Source organism: Ursus maritimus, unplaced genomic scaffold, assembly GCF_017311325.1.
Source record: "Ursus maritimus isolate PB19 unplaced genomic scaffold, ASM1731132v1 scaffold_15, whole genome shotgun sequence".
NCBI lineage: Eukaryota > Metazoa > Chordata > Mammalia > Carnivora > Ursidae > Ursus > Ursus maritimus.
Genome location: NW_024423897.1, coordinates 50,162,727 through 50,180,733, shown reverse-complemented (window position 1 = coordinate 50,180,733; position 18,007 = coordinate 50,162,727). Strand labels below are relative to the sequence as shown.

General features: G+C 42.6%; 1 protein-coding gene across 1 annotated transcript in view; it reads right to left on the bottom strand.

Moving 5' to 3' along the window:
* The window catches only part of MYO10 (myosin X), a 206,438-nt gene that overhangs the window by 82,845 nt on the left and 105,586 nt on the right, over positions 1–18,007 (bottom strand). Inside the window, exons 5-9 of the mRNA XM_040630534.1 lie at positions 9,574–9,708; positions 7,772–7,896; positions 7,311–7,324; positions 7,107–7,191; positions 6,348–6,451 (exon numbers count right to left, since the gene is read on the bottom strand). Coding sequence (XP_040486468.1) covers positions 6,348–6,451; positions 7,107–7,191; positions 7,311–7,324; positions 7,772–7,896; positions 9,574–9,708 — 463 coding nt within the window. The remainder of the gene's footprint in view (positions 1–6,347; positions 6,452–7,106; positions 7,192–7,310; positions 7,325–7,771; positions 7,897–9,573; positions 9,709–18,007) is intronic.

Below are 18,007 nucleotides of genomic sequence, written 5' to 3'. Positions count from 1 at the left end.
AGGGGATTAGGAAGGAAACCATGCACCACTTTGAAGCAGTAGAAATTGTAAAAGGAAACAACTGGAGATTTAACATGTGAAACATTTAGCTTCTTTACAAGGAAAAAACAAAGTTGAAACAAAGGGCAAATACAATAAGCAGGAAAACAATTTAAAAATTGTAAGTGAAGGAGCAATAGCTAGGCCATAATAAAAGGTACATGAACAACAGAAATAAAATAGGCATTTCTTATAGGAGCATATGCAAGTCCTTCCTAGAAATCAAACATGTACAAATCAAAGAAAATCTGAGATCGCTTCTATTAAGTAGCAAAACACTTGTGAATGATAAACCTAAAATTGGTGGAACTGGGACGCTGATGCACTGGTCATTGGTGCTGTAAGTTACTATAATCTTTTTGGAAAACAAGATTATATGACAGTATCGTGCTGGTCGTATATGTACCAGCAATAGTTGAGAACAGTCCAATAGTTTAGAATAGTGTATACTTTTTAAAGGAAATTATGATCATCCAGAAACATGATTTATGATAGCTTTCTATAAAAAGTTTAAAATTATGTCTTTCTGGGGTGCCTGGCTGATCGCTAAAGCATGGGATTCTTCATCTTGGGGTCATGAGTTCAAGCTCCATGGTGGGTGTAAAAATTAACTTAAAAAACATAAAACCACATTATCAATAAATTTTTTAAAAATTATATTTTTGTAACTCTTTTTTTTTTTTCTTAAAGTAATCTCTACACTCAATGTGGGACTCGAACTTACAACTGAAGATCAACAATCGGGTTATCTACCAAATGAGCCAGCCAGGTGCCCCATAAAGAAAACCAGCCTGGGAAGTAAATACACTGTGTTGAAAACAGTTGCAATGTTAGTGTTGGTAAACTCACAAACATTATGTTCCATCACGTCTTTTAATGTTTTGACAATATTTTTACAATAACAGTACAACATTTTACAATATTAGCGGTGAATGGATAAACAAATTGCTGCTGATTCAAGGGAAGAGCATTCACTAGAAAAAGGAACGACCTGTGTTCTGTATGATGCAGACGAGTCGAAGGAGGTAGATAGGAGGATACGCTTTGTGTGGTTTCACTTACAAGAACCTCTAGGAGAGACAACTCTACTGATTTGTGCCTGAAAACAGATCAATGGTTTCCTAGGAGTAGGGTGGCTGGGAAGGGCCAAAGGAACATTTGGAGTATAGAATCACTTCATTTTGATTGTGGTCGTGGGTACATGCATGAGTAAATTCAAAATCCATTAAAACGTATACTTTAAATGGTGGCATTCTATTATGTCCACTGCCTTTCAATAAATCTGATTACGAATAAAAACACCATGAATTATTTAATGGGGGGTGAGAAGACTCATTTCATGGGTGCAAACAGAAACTGACACAAAGAATAAGATTAGTTGAGTGCTTACCAATTAAAAAAATGGAAAAATAATTATTCAGATTTACGTACTCTAAAAGTTAAAAGTAAAGAAAGATAGTTAAGAAACACAGGATAATTTCTTATTCTCAAGACTCTTAAAATAGCAGTGAGGACCAAACCAAACAGCGAAATAATTATAAAGCACCTACTCTGTGCAGAAGTTAATACTTTCCCTCTGATTGACGTTTTCCTCCTATAAGACATATTCAACACTAACTTACAAAAATTCTTAGATCATAGAATGATCACAGAAATGAAAGTCTTCACTGTTTAAGTCAACTATCTGGACATTATATAACACTAAATGGAAATAAGACAAAAAATAATAATAAGTTTGCAGTAGCAGAAAACGTGAAGCAATCAAATGAAAAATATCGAGAGATGCCCGATGACAATATTCTTACCTGAGTTTTTAAATCCATACCGAAGTCATATACGGAGATAGAAAGCAAACGAAGTGTGCTTACTGTGTTAATAAATTTGACTACTTTCAATCTAATTCTAAGTGAATTAGGAGCGTGGTGATGAGTAGTAATTGCATTAATCATACCGCGGGGTAATTTAATGGCTGCCCCGTCGCCAGCAGCGTGGGCATGCGTGCTGGAACCACCAGCAAGAGCCTGTAATTATTGTGCCCTACTGTCCTGTTTACAATCTCTCCAGTTACAATCTCCACCCCCCTTTGGCAAGAGTAGCCACTTTAAAGCTTGTTATCATTATCTTATTTTCTCAACGATATGGCTCCAAGACTTAAAAACATGCTGGGAAATTCTCAGTATAGTTCAGAAGCACTAAATAGCAATTTAGTTATAATAAAACTGGCACAAAATTAAAATGTTTTCAATAAAGTCCATATTAGGCACATTAGGAAAAAAAAAAGGTTTTTGGGAAAGTGGGGGTGGGTGGGGAGAAGGAGGGAGATGACAAATATGTGATCTGGTCCCAACTGTGAAGGACCAAAGGAAGCCAGGCTCATCGCGATAGAAATTAATAGAAAAGAGGGGCAAATTTCAGGTGCTTTACTGCCAAAAGGTATGTCCGCTTAGGGGCTCAGGCAGTTGGCCACGAGGTGTAGAGGTGCCATTCAAGGCAAAGGGACCATAGATGAATCCTGAATAGTGTCACTGAAACAGTGGAAGAGGAGGCTATTCAGGGCATAGTAAATCGCAAGTAAGCAATTTGATAATAATCTATTATGTAATGTGATACTACACAATATTGTTATTTTATAATATAAAATTTGCTTATGCTCCCAAGTTCTTCACCACTGAAAGAGATTGATGTTTCCATGCTTGGCAAAATTGAGGTTTAAAGTCAGCCCTTTAAGTCTTAATAAAAACTGACTCATGTGGAATGAATTTATGCATACATATACATGGACGCACACCATTAAAAACCCAGGGATATACCCAGTAAGGCCGATACGGTTCAGAAACCCCCAGTCCTGGTCCACAGCCAGGCACGCTATAAACATTCAACATCTGTGGAGTAAGAGAATCTGAAAAGATTATCACCCAAAGACTCCTGTTACTTCACACACATTTTATCAGCTACCGTTCTGGTGGGTCAAATGCAGATAAATTAGTCGTTTCTATTGACTTGAAATTTCTAGGGCAACTTGAAAGGCTGCATAAAAACATGGCTATAAAATTCAGCATACATTCACGGAGTCTGTACCAGGAAAAATCAGGTCCCCTAAAGCTGTCCAGGGTATTTTACGGGCACTTATTTATATTAATGTCAAGTGGTAGCAATGATGAACTCTAAAAATACATAAAGCAAATTCTCAATAAAATAAGCAAAATTCTTAAAAGAAGTATACAGGGGTATACTGACATTGAAGTTGATAAAAAGAATCACTTTTTAGCAGCTAAAAATGAACACATGTATGAAATGTATGAAATGACATTTGCATACATAATTCACAGAAATAATTTCTATGAACCTTTCAACATATTCTGCAAACAAATGTCCTTCAGCTTTAATGGAATGTGGTCCCTTCCCTTCCTTTGATCCCAAAACCTCCGGGGAAAGCAGCTTTATGAAACTGAAATATGAAGATCAAAATTTAAGTGGTATTTGATTTTGGAGGAAAATACTGAGAGAAAAGTTACATTTAAAGCAGCTGTACAGTATGATTCAGTCTTTTTTCCTTCTTTAGCAGGATACCGGAATTATATGTGGCCCATTTACTGCAGCCTCCTTGGTGCCTAGAACAGTGCCTGGCACACAGCAGGTGCTCAAACACGTTGAATATATAAAACCGACTTCAGCCTGAAGAGTTCAGTGTCTCTTTCTCACCATTCCTGTCACTCCTGGTTACAGAGTAAGGTAGAATAACGGGCGGGCTGGTATTGACAGGATACTTACGATCGTAGAAATTATGATTTTAGGAATGTAATTCTAACTATATAATCATTAAAGCTGATATATTCACTGTAAATACATAACACAGAATGATAAAATCCTAGAATTCTGCCTCATGAGATAACATTTTTGGTATATTTTTTTGTCCCAGCCTTTTTTCTGCATAAAATTACTGTATCAATTATCATATATCCTCAATTATACATAAAATGCTTTTTTAAATAAAAGGATTATCAAGTGTTGCAGCTTATCTTCCTCAAATATAAAATAAGCAAGTTTTTCCATATAATTAAATATATTTGAGCATATGTTTTGCTTGCTGTAATGGACCTAATCTTATGGCTATAACAAATTATTTAAGCCATTCCCCAATTTATGGTTCTTGCAGATTCAAGTAAAGGGAGAAAAAAAAAATGAAGGGAAAAAATCTTACTTTTTTAGAAAAGAGTATTTTTCCTCCTTTCTAAAAAGGTGCACTTTTGTTTTCTTTTCTGACCGTATTGCTTAGAACTTTCAGAAGGTTAAATAATAATAAAAACTACATGTTCCTGATTTTAATACATAGCAGCTAGGTTTTCACTGCCATTCCTAATAGGCCGACACTAAAAAGTAATCCCAAAGTAAATATTTAAGAATATACAGATGGAATACTTGTAACCTTGTCTACATCTATATCAATGTCATGTACAAATTTTCTTCCTTTCTCGATGATACCTTTTCAACATAAGATTAGATTTTAAATGCCAAAACCTACTCTTTCAATTCAATAATGAAAGCTAGCAATCAATGAAAAGCAGGGCGAGCCCCAAAGGTCTACCTGTAGGCTAGCAAAAGGCACAAACAATTCTGAATCAGAAAAAGAAGGTCCAAGAGGAGAGCAGAGGAAACGCAGCACAGAACTTCTCCGGGGCTCTCAGGACAAGGGGAGGACCCGATGCCCAGTGCACCCTAGTGGCCAGCGAGCTAATCAGTAGGAGACCTGCTGCTTCTTGGACAATTAGGAGTCTGTCTCCTGCCACAAACAACGTGCTTCTGTCACAAAGCACTGATCACCAGCTTCAAGAAAGAAAAAGAAAAAAAAAAAGGGAAAAAAAAATCCTGTCCTTCTTTGCCCTTTTCATCAAAGATGAGTTTTCATATTTATTCTAATACACAGTAAAGACAATACTAAACAAATTGAGAGAAAGTCTGAGTAGTGATAGAACTACAGGAGCAAAATAAGATTGGGAAAGAAAATTTAAAATATTTAAACATTTCATAAAATCCAACTCTCAGTCATGCTGTCCAGGGCACACAGCAAAAGGTGTTGTCACAGCGGGCTTTCTTGTTAACAGTTTCAAGGAAGGCATTTGGCAAGAGAAACCCCTCTGCATTATAAATGACAGAATAAAAGGGACACAGAGGGGAAGAGGATCATATTATAGCCAAACCTGTTCTTAATTTCAATTTAAAATGTGGAAAAATGATGTATAATATATATCCACTTAAAAAAAAAACCTGATTTCATTCCACAAGGCATTTTTATGAACAATCTAGAAGAATAAATGGGGCTACTGAATAGAGAACTGTTGACAACTATAAAGACAAGAACCTGACCAACCAACCTGGGGTGTACTAGAAGCAGGGACGACCCACCTGACTTGTGGATTAGTCTGGGATTTGGAGTTAGACTCTCCACACCGGCTCTATCTGGTACTGTGTGTGGTTAGGCTGGACACCAACCTCCCTGAGTCGTAGAGTGTAGACAGCCTGCGTTCCTACCCTCACAGGGTTGTTAAGAGCAATGAGAGAGATGGCCCATTTGAGTCCATGTAACAAGAGCTCAATGTGAGCTGCATTTACGATGAATGAACCCTAGGTCCACTTATCCAACTGTCGTAGTAATGACTCTGGCGAAGGAACGGAGACCGCACTGGCAGAAATCTACGGGCCATTTGCAATTGGGTGGGGCTATTAATAAAGCTCGATGACCAGGCTTCCTAAATGTTGTCACCTTATAACAAAGTCCATGTGATACCAGAAAACCATAAGTGACACATGTATCCACACCTCCGAGTTGTAAGGTGACTACCGTTCTTGTGGTCAGAATCGGTTCTCAGAATCAGGCGAGGAGAACCAGACAAGATCCTAACAGTCACCTGGCCTAAAGGTTGACAGATATTTAGCTGTAGAAACTGTTATAAAAAAATAAAAATAAATAATGAGCTCAAAAAAGAAAGACTGGCATGTTCCAGTGCCAAGCCTGTGATATATATATTTTTTAATACATACACTGTCCCAAGTCAATCCCCCCCCACATCCTGAATGCCACAAATATTTATCTACCTTCTAAAGAAAGAGGATTCTCTTCCAGTCTGGAACATTATTTATCATGACTTGGAACAAGAAGAGAGTACCTAGTCTCCTACAGCGATGCAAATGTAATTACTTCTATTTTCATTAAAAACATCTTTTTGAAACAGGAACTGAAATGTCACTTTTTAAAATTTTTTTTAGGGGGTTATCACTCTTAATAAAGGGAAAATAAGAAAGTAACTTACAATCACTTCCCTGAAGGATTCCTGGTCACTGATTGTCTTGTCTTCTACACATCCAGATTGACTCAAGTAGTGGTAGTTTTCTGGCACAGATAAATAAAATTCTTCTATAAAAATAAAGAAAAACATTAAAATCAGTATTGGACAGGCAAGGATAAGACAGAATCCAAAAGAGTTTGTACTTTTAAAAAAATAATAAAGTATATAAATCACAGTCCCCTATTAATATAAAAAAAAGTTCTCTCTTAATCGTCATTTAGAGAAAATAAAAAGGATTTAATTAGGGGTGCCTGGGTGGCTAAGCCAGTTAAGCGTCCAAGTCTTGACTATGCTCTCTTAAAAAAAAAATCAATAAGTAAAAATAAAAATAAAGGATTTAATGAAACTAGATGGCATGACAGAAAATGTTCTTAAAAAACGAACTGATAAGGATCCTGTTTTATTTTCCCTTAAAAATCAAATGTTTAGAAATTAGCTTTATAAACCAGTTACAATATGCATCATACATTTTTTCTTATAACTATCCCATTAAATTAGAAAAGTACCCAGATCCCAAAAACAAAAAATGTCACATTTCTCTACTGATGATTTTCTCTCTACATTATTTGGCTCTAAAATGGACTCAGCGTCTTTCATTATTCTCATACATTTCGTTTCAATTGATGGAATACCAACAAAACCCAAACAGAGGTCTTACTGATGGCTTTTCTAGAGAAACAAGTTGCTAACCCATATTTCTCTGCTGGTCTCCCATTCACTTACCTCTCTGTTCATGTTCTAGCCCTGCCAGCAGTGCATAGAATATGTGATAATTCCTCTCCCCAGGGTTTTGCCTTACTACTCGGTTCTGTGGGGATAAATCAGATTTCATCTCAGAGATGTTTCCTCCATTTAATGAACAAAAATCAATAATTGCCAAAAATTATTATTATAGAAGGAAATGTGAAGTAAATCATGTTTACTTACTTTTTCTAATAAATCTTCATGTGAAAAGCAATGGCCAGTCAAGGAGCAAAACCAGGATATGACATGCTCAATTAGGCTTTAATTTTCTACTCTTTGTCATCCGAATAATTGCAAATTCCTATTCCTTTGACACTGAGACTTCCAGTGCCAAGAGATGAGCCAGCAAAGCATAGACTTCAAACAGGACACATGGTGTCCTAGGAGGTGCCAAACTATTTGACAGAACTGATCTCAAACAACAAACACTTGACGCTTGATGACGAATCCAATTTTCCAGATTACTAACATAACAGAATTTTCCAAAAGAAAAACAGTTATCTCCTAGAATAGTTAATAGGTCAAACATAGTAATTTTAAGCAAACACTGAAATGTTTCACCTTATCTGTCCTTACGATTACCAAGAGCAGTTTGTACTTATAGAGTCAAATACTAAAGACAAGACTGAAATGAAACAGGATACAATCTACAATTCTCCCGCCCTGAATATTTCCCTTCTGGCAGATGTTCAGCTGAACGAACTTCCCAAAGCGACTGGAGTTGTTGTTGTACACGGTCTTGGCATTGCCGAAAGCTTCCATGATGGGGCTGTGAAAGACGTGAGGACAACCTCCAGTTATAAAATACATCAGTCATGAGATGTCAATTTCAGCAGAGGAGCTATATCAATAACATTGGAATCACTATGTACGGTGACAGATGGTCACCAGACTTCTCGTGGGGATCATTTCACAATGTGCAGAAATAGCTCATCCCTATGACATACACCTGAAACTGACAGGACATTGTATGTCATTATACATCAATAAAAAAAAATTTTTATTAAAAAAAAAGTGAGGACAGCAGTGAGTGTTAATTAGGGGAGATCTAAAAACAGCAAGAGCGTTCCTCACAAATGTCAAAATATACAATTGCAAGAAAAATCTGAAATCAAAAGGACCTATGGTGACTACATTTATTTACAGAAGAGCCAGATCTTCCAAGCACTTGCTGAAGTGGGTTAATAACGTGTATCTATTTTGAATGAGAGCTCTTAGAGCTCAGTGTGCAGCCACGGGATGCTACAAAGTTCATGCGACCACAATGGCTTGTCCTTGTGCAAACCAACCTGGGTTTATACACACAGGCCAGGGATGGCACAGAAAAAGACCCCACTTAAATTTCAGCAACCGAAAAAGTCCCAGTCCTGGGCATTTCACCTGTTTGTGGTCTGTCCTGGGGCAACTCATTTATTTACCCCAACTGTAAAATGGGGTCAGACTAGATCAAGGCAGGGCAAACTTTTCTGTAAAGACCCAGATAATAGATATTTTAGGCTTGGTGGGCCATGTGTTCTCGGTTACAAACACTCAGCTCTGCCACTGTAGCTTAAAAGCAAGCTGTAAACAATATATAAACAAATGAGTGTCTCTGTGTTCTGATAAAACTTTATTAACAAAAACAGGCTGCAGGAAGATGACAAAGTTCTGCAGATGGATGGTTTTTAATGGTTGCACAGCAGTGTGAATGTACTTAATGCCACGAAGCCATACACTGAAAAAGTGTTTAAAATTATAAATTTTATGTTATATATATTTCATGACCATTGAAAAAAGTGTATGAATGCTACAGGTTACGGGCATCTGGCTGTAGTTTGCGGACTTCTGGACTAAATTTGAAATAACAAGATCTATAAAGTCCTTATTGGCTCTAAAATGTTACAAGGCACAAATCAGACATCGGGCAAATACACACTCAAAATCAAAATTCAGATGATACCTCCCCACACAGCCCTCTCTCAAAGTTCACAGGCTCACTGCCATCAGAAGTATCACTGATCTTCCGCCACGTGAGAGGCTATAAAAACGCCATCTTGCCCACATGGTGCTTCCAAAGGGCTGGAAGCCCAGGATAGGCTCCCTCATCCCTGTGCTAAGTCCTCTGTTACACAGTGGCCAGAGGCTGAACTTTCTGCTCATAACGAGGCCTCCAAAAAGTGAGTCAAGGGCTTGCTGGTAAGAGGTGGCTGCAGAATATTCCTCAGAATCACTCACTCGCCAACTCAAACTTGGCCCAGTAGGAGAATGGGGTTGGGGGGTGGGGAGTCAGGGGGATCAGGAATGGTCACTCAGGTTGTTAGAAATTGCTATGTCCATGTCGGGACTTTTCCTTGAGGAATTGTAAAAGAGAAAATAGACCAACTAATTATAACTCGTCCTTAATGAGCTGCGCAGGGAGGACAGTAGATCCCATTCGTCAGAAATAAGGAGCATGATAAAGAAATACCTGCTTTCCAGAATAGCTTGTTCAACACAGGATGTCTTCTCCTTCAAGGACAATTCCAAGGACTGTTGACTGATGACTGATAAAAACTTGAGGATCAATTTGGTGCTTTCGGTTTTACCTGCCCCACTTTCACCGCTGAAAAACAAAATGCACAAGCTTGTTCAAAAAAAAAAGAGGGTCACCTGGGTGGCTCAGTCGGTTAAGCATCTGCCTTTGGCTCGGGTCATGGTCTCGGTGTCCCAGGATCGAGTCCTGAATCGGGCTCCCTGCTCAGCGGGGAGCCTGTTTCTCCCTCTGCCTCTGCCATTCCTCCTGCTTGTGCTCTCTCTGTCAAATAAATAAATGAAATCTTATTTATTTGACAGAGAGAGACAGCGAGAGAGGGAACACAAGCAGGGGGAGCTGGAGAGGGAGAAGCAGGCTCCCCGTTGAGCAGGGAACCTGACTCGGGTCTTGATCCCAGGACCCTGGATCATGTCCTGAGCCGAAGGCAGACGCTTAACGACTGAGCCACCCAGGCGCCCCTAAAAAATCTTGGAAAAAAAAATTAAAAGGAAAAAAAAGGAAAGAAAAGAAACAAAACCCAGTTAGACCAACATCACTCCAATTCATCCACAGAACTGTTAAAAGGTGGGAGAACAGGTTGAAATGCCTGTCCCTCGAGTCAAGTTAAAGCACGTTCTCCTTCTGGCTACACCCTCTCTGGTCTTATGAAAGCCTCTCTGAGGTCAGAGGTCAACAGGACCACCTCCGCTAAGTTAAGGTGAGAGGATGGGACGGGCGTGCCTTCCATGCGAGGGCAAGCCCCACGAGAGCAGGGATTTTTGTCCTGCTCGCTGGAGTACCCAGACCTCGCCACGGGGCCCCGCTGTTCAGACGCACTTGGTAAACACTTGGTAAATGAACGAGCACATTAACAGCACCGTCCTGGGAGACTGAAAGCAGGCAAATGGGCTTGAAAATGCATTTATGCGTAAATATGATTGAGGGGACAAGGAAATGACCCCACAGGTACTCGACCCACACAGAGTCATTTCATTCCGTACTAATCCTCAGAGGTAGGCAGTGGCCAAGCGTCCACGTCCGGAATGTAACACCAGGTCTGAGGCCGACATCCTGCAGAGATCACGCTTCACTGAGAACTGAGGGAAAGTGAACAAAGCCATGCAGGGGGAGGGGAGGCCAGCGAGAGAAGTACACCAGGTTCAAGTTGCACCTGAACAGCCCGGCCAATGTGAGCCCTGACAAAGGGAAAGGGAAGGACTCGGGCACGAGAGCCAGATGAGCTTGGGAAGACCACTAGGGGGCAGGATTCCGGGTAGGCCCTCCCTGCTGAGATCGGAGGGGGTGGAGAAGGACCCCTGAGAGGATGGGGTTTGATGGCTCAGAGGCAGCCGCAGGAGATGGAAGGCAAAGCCTGAGCTTCTCGGGTGGCCTGTGAAGCACACGGCTCTGGAGGTCACGTTCTGGAAAGAGCATGCGGGCCCCCAGGAGAGCAAGTGTTGTCTGGTGCTAGACGAGCACAGCCACACTGGACATGGGCAAGAAGGCACGGAGATCACAGAGTTGGAAAGAGAAACTCAATTTTGTGTCAGATACCATGCTTGGTACCGTGGGGAGAACGGAAGTAGTAAAAGACAGGGAACTTAAAAGAAAACTAAAGGTGTAAATAACAGGGGCACCTGAGTGGCTCAGTCAGTGAAGAGCCCGACTCTTGATTTCGGCTCAGGTCATGATGTCAAGGTCATGAGAGTGAGCCTCAGATCAGGCTCCACGCTCAGTGCAGAGTCTGCCAGAGATTCTCTCTGTCCCTCTCCCTCCGCCCCTCCCCCTGCTCAAGCGTGCACTCTCTCTCTAAATAAGTCTTTAAAAAAAAGGTGTAAGTAACAGAACAGCAATGCCAATGATAGATCAAGGTAGCACCTTAATAATTGCTCAATGGGCAAGATACACAGATGGGCTCCACTTAGCCCTAAAACGGCTGCCCTTGTTGAAAGTCACCATCTAGGAAGTTATGAAAGAGGAATTTGCTGAAAACATGGTAAATGATACACTACATGTAACAAAGGCAGGAAAGGACCAAGAGATGACACCAGCCATGTCCAGCTGGGTGCCACAGGCCCACGGGGAATCTGCCCCGGGCTAGGCCAATCTCAGTCATTCCATTCCCTCTGCAAGTGACAGGTTGGCCATGGGCAGGTGTGAGGACTGCAGCCCAAGAGATTTCACATCAAGCAAACTAAGGGGTCCTGGGGAGCTTTCCGGACACACAAGAGGCAGCAGGCAGAAACATCCTCCTTGTTGCAGACAACCACACAGATCTTGAGATAATAAAGCAAAAGTCAAGAAAATCAGAGGTCTGTCTAGCAGGAATGCGTGAGTCCACAGGCCTAAAACCGCCCTGTCCCGTGTTATCTGAGCTAGGACAACTTTGGTTGGGTTTTCTGTTATCAGCAACCAGAATCTTTCCAGTACAGGGCTTAGCACGCGTCTTCACATCACCAGCGCCTCCCTAGACCAGTGTCTGGGGCACAGAGGTCATTCAGCAAGGATGCATTAAGTGCGTAACATAAACTCAGAAAAAACTGCAAGAAGGATTTAAGTAATTCTCTGTATTTAAAAAAATTTACACATCTCTCTAGCTGATGTTGATTCAATTATGTTAAAACAAACAGAACTAAAGGGCTAAATTCTCTAGTTAAAACATGAGAAGCAGAGATAAGGTTACATGTTCCCCAAACCCACTTCTTTATCCTCCAGGGCAAGGAAGTGGAAAACCTGTGAACCTCTCTTTCAGTAAGGCCAGCAATCAGCGGATACCAGGGACTGAACGTGGCCAACTGAACAAAGGGAAGTTGAACAATGGAGCGAGAGGGATAGATACAGGCCACTTCCACGTCTGGTGGGCAAAAATCCCCTTCCTCATGGTTCGCTGGGTCTATCTTCCAAGCCTGCCATCTGGGCGCCCTCTGGGCCGGCCCCGCACTAAACAAAACACGTGGATTAGAGTCAAGTCTCTCGCCTTCCCCTGTGGGGCTGTAACACCAGCAAGAAGCATTCCTGTGTTGTGCCCCTGAGATTCGGGGGGGCTGTTTGTTACAGCAATTAGCCTACCTTCATGAATGGAACATGGCGAAGACATAATCATAGAGCGTATACCGCTTAGACTCCATACCAGCAAGACCTGGTCAAGAAGGAGAAAATCTGGGACCTCATTGCCATTAACCAGCCTAGGATCTCAATCTACAGCAATCTGCTGCCACGTTTTTTCCTCACTGTATCATACCGTCTTCAAGCATCTTTTTGTTTTAAGATTTTGTTTATTTATTTAACAGAGAGAGAGAGAGAGGAGAGAGTGCTCCCATGCACACGAGCAGGGGGAGCGGCAGAGAGGGAGGGAGAGGCAGACTCTCCGCTGAGCAGGGAGCCCCACATGGGGCTTGATCCCAGGACTCTGAGATCATGACCTGACCTGAGTCAGACGCTTAACTGACTGAGCCACCCAGGCGCCCCTATTTAATTCTTATTTTTAAAAATTTCTAGAACTCGAAAACAGGATTAGTTTGCTGTTTACTGTGAGATTATGGGTTACTTGTGACATGTTGTTATAGTTTATCTTTGATTTTTAAATCAACAAAGGTGGTACCAAGCTCGAATCCATGATCAACTTAAATTGAGATTTCACTATATTATTTTTGGCTATTTAGTTGGTTCCCATCCTCATTGTTGATTACATTTCTTAAAAGATTTTATTTATTTGAGAGAGAGAGAGAGATAGGGAGAGGGAGAAAGAGAGAGGGCGCACAAGCAGGGGGCAGCGGGAGAAGCAGGCTCCCCACTGAGCAGGGTGCCCAATGTGGGGCCCATGCCAGGATCCCAGGATCATGACAGGAGGAGGCAGATGCTTAACTGACTGAGCCACCCAGGCGCCCCAAGCATAGTCTCTAAATACATCTTTTTTGATACAGAATTAAAACTTGCAACAAAAATAAAATGCAGATTTGAACAGTGCTCTGCAGCAGTTCTCAAACTTGGCCGCACAGTGGAATCACCTAATGTAACTCTAATCTGAACCTGTAGGGGTAGAATTGAATCCAGAGGATTCTACTATGAAGCCAGGTTGGGAACCACTACTCTTAAAAGCAGTTTCCACACGATGCAGGTAGGACTGCTCCAGGAGGTGAGAAGTGGTGACTATTATACTATGGGGCCGTGGAAGTGTCACGTGAACAAGGCAAAGAATAAAGATGATTAAATAACTCACACATTGTTAAAACCCAGAAATATGCCAGATGTCAAGGTAACAGGACTCTCTGCAGGCCTTATACTTTTATGTAACCCTCCTCTTCCCCTCCCCCTCCCACCTCTGCCTGCAACTTTAATGTTCCCCATGAAAACCATTTAATGAAGATCAAACCAATGTAATCTTTGAAGCAATGGAGAAAGAGCATGTCTGCAGATGCTCCTTCCCTCCTTAGACAATTTTGAGCCTACTACGCGTCAGGCCGCACTAAGGGCTGGAAAAGCACTGATGTGTAAAATGGCACAGACAGTCTGTCTATGATCTAGAAGCCCAAGGATCTCAAAGTCACAGGTATCCAGAGGGATAAGAGAACTTATGATTTAGATGGAGGGTAAAGGTTCAGTAAAGACCTTTTCTTGGGGAGGGGATGGAAGGGGCTGACATTTAGACCAAAGTGTGAAAACATGCCCAGGAGGTAACCGGGTGAAAACTGAAGGGAGAGGAGGGCGACAGCAGGGAGACAGCCGGACGACACCGCTCCGTGCCTTGGAGGAAGGAAAAGCGGCTTGCATGGCTGAAGTCCAGGGAAATGAAGGGACGATGCTGGGATCCCACTGAGAGGCCACTGTTCTCTAGTCAGGTATGGGACTGGTTCTTTTATTTATTTATAAGATTTATTATTTACTTGAGAGAAAGAGCACGTGCACGAGTGGGAGGGGCAGAGGGAGAGGAACAGGGCTGACTCCGAGCTGAGCTCAGAGCTTGACGCAGGGCTCGATCTCACAACCCTGAGATCATGACTGAGATGAAATCAAGAGTTGGTGGCTTAACTGACTGAACCACCCAGGTGCCCCGGAACTAGTTCTTTTAAGTAGGGGAGTGGGGTGGCGAGGAAGATCATGAACCACACCCCCTGACATTTCCAAGTTACCCATCATCATAACGATAGATGTAACATGTAATATACATGTTATAGGTGTGTGATATTATTTGTAATAAGAAATATATATTGGGTCTTCATCTTCCTTTCTGACACAGAGCTCCTAACACCCTCATTATTTCCTAAAGACATCATTTGTTAGGTTAATGAGGTGACTTTTGGAAGGACCCTATGGGGGGCTGCTTGCCAGGGGAACTAATCACAGAATTCGAAGGTTGGGACTTTTGATTCCTTCCCCCCACACTGACCTTTGGGGAGGGGAGAGAGGCTGGAGTCAATGATTTAATCAATCATGCCTATGTAATGAAACCCACATAGAAACCCAAGAGGACGGGGTGGAAGGTGTTGTTCAGGAAGCTTCCAGGCTGGTGAACACATGGAGGGAAGCTGCGGGCCCTTCCCCATACCTTGCCCTATACGTCTCCAGCTCTTCCTGAGTTATACCCTTCTGTAATAAACCAGTAATCTAGTAAGTAAACTGGTTTCCTGAGTTCTGTGAGCAGCTCTAGCAAATTCATCAAAGTCTGTGTGTGTGTGGGGAGGTGTCGGTTGGAACCTCCAATCTACGGCTCATCCATCAGAAGCACAGGTGACAACTTGGACTTGTGGTTGGCATCTGAAGTTGGGGGGGACGTGGACGGGGCAGTCTTGTAGGACGGAGCCCTTCACCTGTGGGATCTGACGTCATCTCCGGGTAGACTGTGTCAGAGCTGCGTTACGTGCTTGGTAACATGGAGAATACGACAGAGCTCACACATTGGAGAGTGCTATCTCTAGAACTACGTCCGTATGTCCTTGCGAATCCTCATCACAGAACTATAAAGCCAAATTTAAGAAGAAAACATAACACCTCCCAGATCCAAATTAACGGGGCTAATTTTAACCCACTGGCTAATGTCACTTTGCTGCAACTAAAGAGCTCTTTGCACTGGGAGGGGCCCAGTCCTTGTGTGCGGCCGGGAGCGGCCGTCCCGCCACGGGCAGGGTGGTGACTCATTTATCCACCTCATTCCTTTCTCGCCGCTGTAAAACAGAACTCCCACGGCAATTACGATGTTCTTTTACCTTCGCTTACAGCATACGTCACTCACGTATCCAGTCCTACATTTTTCTCATTAGCCCGTGGCAATTAGAGTCCTAACCCTTGGCGCCAACATGACTGCAAACACAAACACGGCCTGCAGGGAACACATGTTCATCTCGATGAACTCCAATGAGCTTATACTGCTGGAACAGAACAAAACAAAACAAGCAAAACGATGAAAATGAAAAAGAGAAAAAGAACCCAAAGCACTGATAGGGGGCCTCGTAGGACATGTTAAAAGTTTTGACACGCGTTCACAGGCAGAACCAAAGTCATGAGGCCGTTTTTACGCAGCAGAGAGCCGTGATCAGATTCAAGGTTTTAAAGAATCACTTTGTGTGGAGTATGGAATGGAGTGAATGCATGGAAGGAGGCCAGACAGGAGGCGGGGAGACAGAGGGGAGGGTAGAGGGGTAGTGACGGGGGGCAGGGGTGGGCAGCAGTGACATGAACTGAGAGGCCCCGGAAAAGGCGGGAGAGAGAGAGGGAGAGGGAGAGAGAAAGAGAGAGTGAGAGAAAGAGAGAGAAGGCCCTGACCCTGGCCAGGAGGGTGGTAAGTGACAGGGAGGTGAAGCGAATGCCTCCTGCAAGCCCAGGGAGTTTGCTAGTGGGTTGATCTGAGCGCCACAACACAGGTGTGCACGTCTGTGAAAACCCGTTGAGCTGTCTACATAACGTTGGTACACTTTCCTGTGTGGACCTCTACCTTCATGGGGACTGGGGGGGCAGCATACAGAGGAGAAGGACTTCCAGTTCCAAGAAGGACTTCTTGATCTCAGGCTTGAGAGCTGGGAGGATGGAGAGTCCACTTGCTGGGAATGAGAACATGAGAGGAGGAATACACTTCTGGGAGAAACTTAGGACGACTCTAGGACATGCCATTCTTGAGATGCATGAGACATCTCTGTGATGGTAGTTCATGGGCACTTGGACACATGTCTGGAACTTGGAGGAGAAACCAGCCAGGTGGGGTTTGGGGAAGGGGGTGGGGGGCATCTAAGACAGGGAGTTCTGCAGACCTGAGAGGGAAGGTTGGGTGGAAGATGAGCAGGCGCAGGATGAGTGAGATGCGCCCAGAGAACCAGGAAGAGACCCAGAGCAATGGTGCACCATGGACCATGGAGGGGAGGGGGACTACCTTCCATCTCCTAATGACCCTCGTTTTTCCAAATATCTGTGTTTTGGCAAATGCTTCTGTGCCCTTCCTCCCCTTTCTGCCTGCCATATTCCTACACATTCTTTGACTCATAATCACACATCACTTCCTCTATGAAGCATCGTCTGAATTCCTTCCTAAGGATCCACGACCTCGGTCTCTGAGCAACCATGGACATACTTCTGCTATAGCATTTGGCAGGTTTTACCGAAATTAGTTAGTTATATCATTTTCTTCCCATCAGAGAAGTTCTTAAAGGCAGTGATTGGATTTTATTATTATTATTTTTTTAATTGCTAAAATCTAGCCCAGTAACCCGGCATATTATGTGAGCAAGAGGCCTGGTTCAAGTCCTATTCAGATTGGTGCCTTTCTAACCCAGGACGCAAGTTTTGTTCACTGTTCCAATTTGATTATCTATAAATATATTCCTAGAAATAGAAGACTGAACGCCTAATTATCCATGCGGTGGATAATCAATCCTGTTTTGGAAAACCAAAACATGCAAAGCAAAGGTCCCAGATCCACATTTGCTCTGTATATCTATGCTTGGGCTGACAGCTGTTGAACGCTGGCCCTCTCCCAGACACTGTCCTGGGCAATGAGTTTCATAGTGAATTAGCCACGGGCCTTACCTACACCGTAGCTCTTAAAAGGTCATATATACCGACAGACCGTAATAAACTAAATCCCCCCAAGCTCAATAAATGTAAGAAGCCCAAGTCAAAGTAAAATGGAGCAGATCAACCAAGATCAAATGCTGATCTTGCCAGTTAGATGAAAACAATTCAAGTCTTAAACATGTTTTAAAAACTATAATAGCAGAAGCGTTTGCTTAAATGTGCACCAAAAGGTAAAATGAGAGCTTGGGAGAGCTGACAACCTTGAAAGTGAGACCAACACGGGAGGCTCAGACTAGAAGCCTAGAGACTTGGCATTACCACCAAGTAGCTGGGGACAGTGGCCAAGTGACCTATGCTCGTGAAGTGCGGGGGGGGGGGGGGGGGGGGG